The sequence below is a fragment of the Styela clava genome, chromosome 8, assembly GCF_964204865.1.
Source record: "Styela clava chromosome 8, kaStyClav1.hap1.2, whole genome shotgun sequence".
Classification (NCBI taxonomy): domain Eukaryota; kingdom Metazoa; phylum Chordata; class Ascidiacea; order Stolidobranchia; family Styelidae; genus Styela; species Styela clava.
In genome coordinates this window covers 3,267,940-3,276,894 of record NC_135257.1, presented here as the reverse complement: position 1 = coordinate 3,276,894, position 8,955 = coordinate 3,267,940, and the positions used below count along the sequence as shown (strand labels likewise).

Here is an 8,955-nt window from a genome sequence, read left to right as displayed (position 1 = left end):
GCTCCACATAAATAAATAAAAACGATTTACTCTAGCATTCCCCTCCCCAATTTTATTCTTCCATTTTGAGAATATAATTTTAAATTCTAGAATGTTCCTCCCCAATATTTTAGTCATCTGAAACTGTGGATCTTAAACATAATAGCTTGAAAGGGGGAGTTGACTTTGATGACCCTCTGGTCGTATCACTCCCTCCTGTCTATACCAAACTAATTTATTTCTTATTGTTATTTTTATTATTATTAGGATGACTGTTATTTTTGGTTGACGAAAAAAATAAATCTCTCTCTCTCTCTCTCTCTCTCTCTAGGGTCTTCCCACTCAATTGATTGTTTCTCTATTTTGTTTTGTAATCTGCATTCTATCAGTTCTATAGTCAGGTAGATCGTGTAATATTCCATGTGCACAACTAACTTGAATATTTATAAGTCACTCACTTAATCTTGACGCGAGACAGCGCCGTCAACGCAGGAGGTCGCACGATGGTTTCCGAAGCAATAATAATCTGTCAGCGCCAAGTCAAGCGTATCGGCGAATTCAACATCGGGTGAAATTTCCGGAGTTACACAGAGTTGGCTTAACAGCGAGCAATTTGATAGGCGACACTGTCGAGTACCGGTACGGTACTTCAATGGTTATAAGAAGAGAGATAGTCACTAATGTATTTATCTTTCATATTTTTTTTAAACATACCATACGATAGCGATCTAATGGCATTAGGTAAAACATTCCAGAGCTTTACACCCATATATTTGATTGACTTCTGTGTTCTGCTTGACGAGTATCTTGGGAGTTTTGTATTTGATTTTACTGGCTTCTTCATTGTCCTGTTGTATTGTTATTATTATGTGTCTGTGTGTTACTATATGTCTCACGTAAAACGCAGAATTCAAAATACATTTACGAAACGAAAACATATTATGACTGAATAATTAATTCACATTTTTATTCAAAATTACCTTACCTAATAATAATTGAGTTTTGTAGTGGAACCACCAGGTGGCCGCGGTATATAGAAAAAAGGGAATTCCAGCACGAGACGAAGAAAGCCAAGCTGTAATCTGGCGCTCATTGGTCTCTTCAGTCAGGGTTGGTTACGAGTCTGGCATTCTGGAGGCTTGTATTCGAGATTAAAAATTATGTTGGCAGTTTCGTCGGCCTTGCCAGCTATAAAACTTAAACAAGATATAATGAATGATACCGTAACGATGTTATTCTTGAAGAATAGGGAGTACATCACCGTGTTCCTTAACAGGCGATAGCAAACAAAACTGACAAGATTTAGTTGAAGGTAGTCTACGGTGGTATCGTAACATTCCAACACCAGAACACTGTCAAATTATAGCTTACCGTAAAAACGGAATCAAAATAGTCTCCTACTTCTGTACTTTATTTAACGTCAAGCCCAATTCCAATCAAGTGATGCCACAGTTCTATATTTGCAATGAATCTCTCAACGTACCGGTACCGTACAGATGTACGGTACGGCACCGGTACCGGTACCGCACACGATTTTACAGATTCTAGGATTCACGATACTGCGATACCGGTACGACTTGACATTCAGTTTTGCCATTGTTATTTTTGAATGAAAATTTAGAGAATTGGCATAAGTGGAATATTGAGCCCGTGGCAATGCATATATGACTCTATCTGTCTATAGCCCGATAGCGAACACACATAATGTACATTTTTTTAAGCCTTTGTAACAAGAATTTTTTTGAAACATTTTATTATATACCGTACGTAAGAGGTATTACCGGTACCGTACTGTATTAAGGTTCTTAACTTCTTACTTCTGTAGCCTAGGGTGGCTTACTCACTTTGCGGCCATTAACTCAATCGATCTAATTCATGCTGAAAAAATTAACAAGTTGCGACGATATTTCTCACGCATTATCGTCCACTCATAGCTCTGCGAAATTACACTGAAATAAGGCCACAAACAAAAAAGTTACGACCGAAAACCCTACCGATTTTTTCATGTCGCCAACTACCCATTGTCCCATTAGAAAAACTTGGAAATCCATATAAATATAAGAGATAAAAAGATGAAACTTGGCAATGGGGTAGAGTTGTGTTTCTTTTAACCATCTTTAAATTTTCGCGTTTCTACATTTAAAGGAAGGGGAATATGGGGGGTGCGCATTTCCAATACATCGATAATATCTTTGTCGACCAATTTGCGACCACCGTGTTTTTGTCTGTTTGATTGCTGTGATGTGGTGCTTTGTATATAATTTGACGAGTTTTGTTCGAAATGAACGTGTTCTTAAAATACATGACGGTCAGAAATGCAATAAGAAGACCAATTTTTTCACGCATGGCTGCGTGTGCTCTAGTCTCGGCGCTGCAGAAACGATGTTCAATGCTCGAAATCTGCAGTCGCACACTGGTCGTTCACTCGCAAATATGTCTTCTGAATTTCGTACCTTGGTGGTTTGTATAGCTTTAACCCATGGTTGTAAAAAGTTAATTCGAGTTGTAACGTGTAGAATAAATGCCAATGCACATACGGCTGCACCACCCGAGATGTTAAATGAAAATGTTTTTCAATAACCTTTTGTGCTTTCAGTGTATATATATTTTACTGCTTTTGATAAATTAGTGACCTCAAAATATCCACCATGGCAAATGAAGGTGATGAAGTTGGAAAGATTTTTGTCGGAGGACTGACCAGGGAAACGACCGATGATATGCTTAGAAGTTATTTCGCTGCATATGGTGAAATCAATGAGTCTGAGAGTATTGTAATGAGGGACAAATTAACCCAAGTCTCTCGTGGATTTGGATTTGTTAAATTTAATGAACAAAGTTCGGTTGCTGAAGTTTTGAAGAACAGGCCACACATGTTAGATAATAAGAAAATTGACCCAAAACCATGTACTCCAAAAAGCATACAACAGCAAAAGAAAAATGCTGCAATGGAGCATACTTCAACTCACAAAATATTTGTTGGTGGAATCGCACAGAACACTACAGAAGAAGATGTGAAAACTTATTTTGAACAATATGGGACTGTCAATGAAGTTATATTTGTAATCAACAATGAAGAAAAACGACATAAGGGTTTTGGTTTTGTTACATTTGAAGATGAATCTGCTTTCAACCAAGCAGTTGATAAGCATTTCCATGAAATATGTGGGAAAAGAGTAGAAGCAAGAAAGGCCGTACCAAGAGAAAAACAAGGCGGTGGTCGTGGTGGCATGGGAAGACCAGATGGTAGTGATGGCTATGAAGGTTTATACACATATGGATATGCGAATCAAGGTCAAGGAGGTTTCATGCCACCGCAGGGGAACGGAATGATGGAATATGGATATCAGGGATATGGTACCACTTATCCTCAAGGATTTGGCCAAATGGGCCAACAGAGCTATTATGGATATAATTATAATCCAGCAATGGGTGGCTATGGTGGAATGGGACAGATGGGAAAAACTGACAATGGGAGCGGTGCATATGGTGGTATGGGTGGTAATTATCAGCAGCAATCATCTGGCTATGGTCCAGCTAGTAGGGGTGGTGGGAATCAGGCGTACGGAGGTAGTTCTGGTGGGGCAGAGTATGGGAATGGATATGGAAGAAGTGGTGGAGATACTGGAGGAAAAAGTTCCGGGCAAGGATATCATCCATACAAAAGATAATCGTTGAATGGAAGAAGATTTTATAACTTGCTCTGTCACTCAGAGGCTGTGTTATTACGGCTGACCTTTTATATAAAAAAATGGAAAAGATAATATCCCCTTCCCTAATTTGGATAATGTAAAAAGCAATAAAAATACTTCCCGTCGACCAGAAAATCCATTTTGTACTTTTGTGTAGCATTTAATGTGTTTAAATTACAATTTCTGCTGATTTTTGAGTACATTTCATGATTAAACCTAAGTTAGATTAGACTATGCTGTAAATTACTACTAAGACACTTTTAAATAGAATAGTTTAGTTTGCAGTATACTTATTACTAAGTTTATTTAGTCTTAGATATAGAACTGAAGCCTAGAAATAAGTACTTTTCAATTATGAATTCTAAAAAAGACTGCATTTAGTGAGCAGTCCTGGCTTGATATGCTATTCACATGTTAAATCAGTAAATTTTGATAGTTTTTACATGATTTCCAGTCATTGTGTCCATGAGCATACTCTGCAAACACACACAAATTATTAATTAGCTTTTAACTTCTTGTAAAAATTATGATACGCTCAGGTGCATGTTTTTAAATATTATCATTTGCGCAAAACGAGTTCAACCTGTTTTTACCATGAATCCCAGTTCACTTCACATATCTACTACTATTTCTATCCTCATTTTGAACGCTTGATTGTATCTAAACTAACATAATGAGCCCATTCCATAGGTAAGTTTTAGAGCTTGAGATGATAACAGATATTGTTCACTAGTAAAATTCTAACCTCCATTTGGTTTCGCAACAATATTCAATGCCTTCAAATTGTGAGATGAAGTTTAATCTATTTTGTTAGGCTCTTATTCTTACACATATCTTTCCGATAAGTTGTGCCTCTGGTTACTTCACAGACCTATTTATAAAAAATTCTGAGGGGCAATCTTATGTAATCTATATTTTCATGCTGTATTTTCTTCTTTATTAGACCATTGAAGCGACTTACGAGTCTCCCATGTTTTGCAAACGGAAGCTCGTCAGTTTCTCAGTCGTCCAATTCAAAAGAACCCTTGGCGATGCAGACATAAGTATAATTAGAGCTTAGAATTAGGCAAACAGTTATAGTCACAGTAAATATACAAAGTCCATTAATCCATAGCTATGAGAATTATGCTAATGCCTGGTAACTAGTTATTTACAAAGATAACTGTCTGGCATACATTCCTGTTTGCTTTAGGGCGTTCGCCTCCGGTGACACTGAGAATCGGAAGATTTGATTCATCTGTGGAACATCAGAATAAATCGGTGATGGTATCATTTTGGTAAGTATATAGGCCTCTGTGGTGCTGGTATTCAAGTATGAAGTATTTCCTCGAAATGGTACCTCGCTTCGTGACTTCTCTGCTTTTAAACTCCAGGCATATCTGTTATGCTTCTAGAGTGCAGTATTTACATGAGTTTTATTTTATGGCAAGTATGTTGGCTCAGGGATAGCCATTTCCGAATACATTTTAAAATAATATTTTCGAATCTGGAATTCCAAATACATTCTAAAGTCTGACCTAACAAATTTTTGTTTTAGTTTATCAAAACCCAGTAAAATAGGAAATAAACTTTGATAGAAATATCAGAATAAAGCCACAAATCAACAGTATATGTGAAGTAATTGATAGTTTATAGTTACCAATAAAAATAATAGCAACTTGTGACACAGTCAGTTTATTAAAATTGTACACTTAGTACAAATCACCACATGAAAAGATAGCCAAGAAGTTGTCTGACGCTTTCTATCATCGGTACCATGATATTACGATAATAGTCAAGTCTAATGACAAAAATACTACTTGTATTCAGATAGTTGTGTATACTTTCTGAGAGTAATAAAATTCATTGGCAATACAGGCAATTGAAGCAAGCAACAACAATCGAAGAATATTCGTTTTGCATTTACAAATTCTAATATTTAAGCCTAGAGTATTCTACTACCTACCAGTATATTAATTTATGTGAACCATATTGCTATTATGTGTAGCATATTGTTATGTCTAAAATTAGCAATAAGTTAGACTTGGAGGATGAATGGCCACAACTGCCAGGCGCGCAGCCAGGATTTTCAAAATCGAAAATTCCCACTGCCGCCTGTAACAGCCACCGCGATTCCGCGCACGTTCCGTCTTTTCAGCGTATAATGATCATCCTGTCACGTAAAATATTCAATCCATGACAACTACGAGATTCTAAAATATCTTTATATATTAATTTTATGAGTCCAACTGTAACTCGCGGTTGCTTCTCCTTACGTCAAAATAAAAACATTACTATTCGGTCCACGGCGATCTGTGGCCTAAAAGTACGAGATAAACTGCTTGATGTATTTAATTTTAATACGTATTATTGCAATCTTGCCAGCTCGTTAACGCCGTTAGAATAATCTCAATAACTGATATAAAGTCCTGTAGTGAATATACATATAAAGTTTGACAGTAAATTAAAAATCCATATTCATCGCCGCGATTACTCAAAAGAAACGACTTTTACAATGAATAATATAACAACGAATATAATATATATTTTCCGGTTGTGCAAAGTGATGAATTCGTGACCGATACGGGCATATTTAAAATGTCTCGCTTTATTAATTTAATTGTTTTCAACTTAATCTGCGGTTGCGTCGACAAAATAAAATCCTCACCACTCTAATATAACATTGCAATCCGCGGACATAAAAATGTGTGGTGAACTGCCCGATTATATATTGTTTTGATCCGTATTTTGCGAATTCGGCAAATTTGAGATGTGTAACACTGACTCCGCTTAATCGGAATGCCGCCACTCCGATCATTTTTAAGATAAAACCGTTCGAAAAATCCACAAATCTGCCGTAAAATCTTAAGAGTAAAATTTATTTTAGCACAATAAAAATTGATCGAATATACTTTAGATTAATTATATTATATGAATTCTCACAACCCGGGAAAAAACCTTGTATAATGTTAACACGAAAATTGTCGACGGCAATTTAATTAAAGTAATGAATAATCAGGCAAATCCCGCCTTCCATTAGTGACGATATATTTCTAAACGCGGACCAAACATAATGTGTGCCAAAGGCAAACGAAATTTTGCGATTTTCACTGCATAAAGAAACGTTTTTTTAAACTGTCGCGGGCCTCAATAAATCATATATATATATATATATATTTTGTTTACGGTTTTATTTTCAGTATTTAAAATTGCCGCTTTTCAATCAAAAAATTTGCGTTTTCTTTAGAAACTCGCGCCAATGAACGGATTCACAATTCCGTGCGAGTACAAAAATAAAATATTTGTCATCGCTATCGTGGAACAAATTTGTGGAAAATTTGCGTTTTAGAGAAAATAACACAAACGTAAAGGCGTTTACGGCCTAAATTAACACGCCACGCTGATGAAAGCAATCGCGCGCAAGTTTCTATCAAGAATGTTTTCATTCAACGAAACGTCTTGAAAGAGGCGTCGAAAATGTCTGACGTCACAAAAATATCCGATATTCTTATGAACGCTAATTCCGATATTCGAATGTCGAGATATTCGGATTATTTATTCGAATTGGCCAGTATAGATTTTCATCCTCACCTGTGCGATGTAATTGGTAACTTTCAGGTTCCTGGAGTTCTTGGTCTATAATTCGCGTTTGTTTACAATTCCATGACCTAGTGTCCGTTGTTTCGGTACTAATCAATTTTGGGGAGAATTTGATCTCTATTGGGAAGACTTCACTGGGTGTGTGAATAGGCATGGGTAGGGTAACGAAGACAGCAGTTACCAGTTATGGTCAGTAACTCAGTCTGATAGTTCCAATGCACGGGCTACGTGGCCGTGACGGACAGAAAATATTGAAATACGGTCCTGTTCCTTGATCTTTATTGGTGGTTAGGCTAGTAGAATTTGCTCTTATGAGTGCGAAAAGTTAAGTTTTAATTACCATAGCTCCTATCATTAGCTTTGCGTGGTAGTGATATTTTGATCAGTGTATGCATGGAATAGCCATTCGGCTCTCTTCCTGTCATCGCGTCCGAGGTCGAAAAGGTTCGATAAAATAATACTTATCCCAGAATCCTAACATCCTGGTGAATAATTCATTTCTAAAGTGAAACTTCATGCCACGCAATCTGAAGGAATATTCTCTTACCAATAATGCAACTAAAATAATGGATTATTGAGTACAAGACGCGATCGTAGATCTTTCGCACCAGTGTGTCATCCTGTTCAAAGTACATTGTACCGATATTTCGGCTATTTGTTAACCTGAGTTTGGTCGAACCTCTGGGATTTGGTGAAAGTCCTCCGAAATTTTAACATGATATTTAAGTAGCGTACATTCTGCTCCTTTAAGTACTAAACCCACTGTAGAATAATGCAGGAGAATTGATGTTAACGATTCCACATCTTCGTTGTTGTTTGTCTGGTCTAAATTATAAATAAGCAGACCTAGGCAATTAGCGCATCGCGCAGAATCTATGGTTCCCAAACTTTTTTCTCTCTATGCGCATTTGAAAAAAAAAAAAAAAAATTTTCGGCGCACTTCGTACATTTGAAACATGAATGTAAAACATTTTAAACTTTGATATATATATATATATCAAAAATTACTATACTGCACCAAATTCTTTATTTGAACATTGAAAAAATGATCGGTCACATTACCAGGGGCAGGGATGGCCATTTCCGAATACTAAACTATTCCGAATACATTCTAAAATAATGTTTTCGAATCTGGAATTCCGAATACATTCTAAAATCGAAAATAACACATTTTTGTTTTAGTTTATTAAAACCCAGTAAATTAGGAAATAAGCTTCAATAGAAATATCAGAATAAAGCCACAAACCAACAGTATATGTACACAAAGTAATTGATAGTTTATAGCTATCAATAAAAAATAATAGCAACTTGTGACACAGTCAGTTTATTAAAATTATTCACTTTGTACAAATGGCCATATGAAAAGATAGTTAAGGAGTTGTCTGACGCTTTCTATCATTGGTACCCTGATATTACGATAATAGTCAAGTCTATTGACAAAAATACTACTTGTGTTCAGATAAGTGAGTATATTTTCTGGAAGTAATCAAATTTATTGGCAATACAGGCAACTGAAACAAGCAACAACAATCGAAATTTCATTATGCCTTTAAAAATTCTAATATTTAAGCTTAGGGTATTCTACTACCTACCTGTATATTAATTTATGTGAACCATATTATTAATATGTGTAACATATTGTTGTGTTTGAAATTAGAAATAAATTAATAGAGAATAGATAATCACCACTGCCAGCCGCGCAGCAAGG

At 36.0% G+C, this 8,955-nt stretch overlaps 1 protein-coding gene across 1 annotated transcript; it reads left to right on the top strand.

Moving 5' to 3' along the window:
• Nucleotides 1-2,557: 2,557 nt before the first annotated feature.
• On the top strand, nt 2,558-3,899 carry LOC120345844 (DAZ-associated protein 1-like). Its single transcript, XM_039415413.2, has one exon. It carries the CDS (start codon nt 2,628-2,630, stop codon nt 3,645-3,647), a length of 1,020 nt encoding a protein of 339 aa, XP_039271347.1. The 5' UTR covers nt 2,558-2,627; the 3' UTR covers nt 3,648-3,899.
• Nucleotides 3,900-8,955: the final 5,056 nt, after the last annotated feature.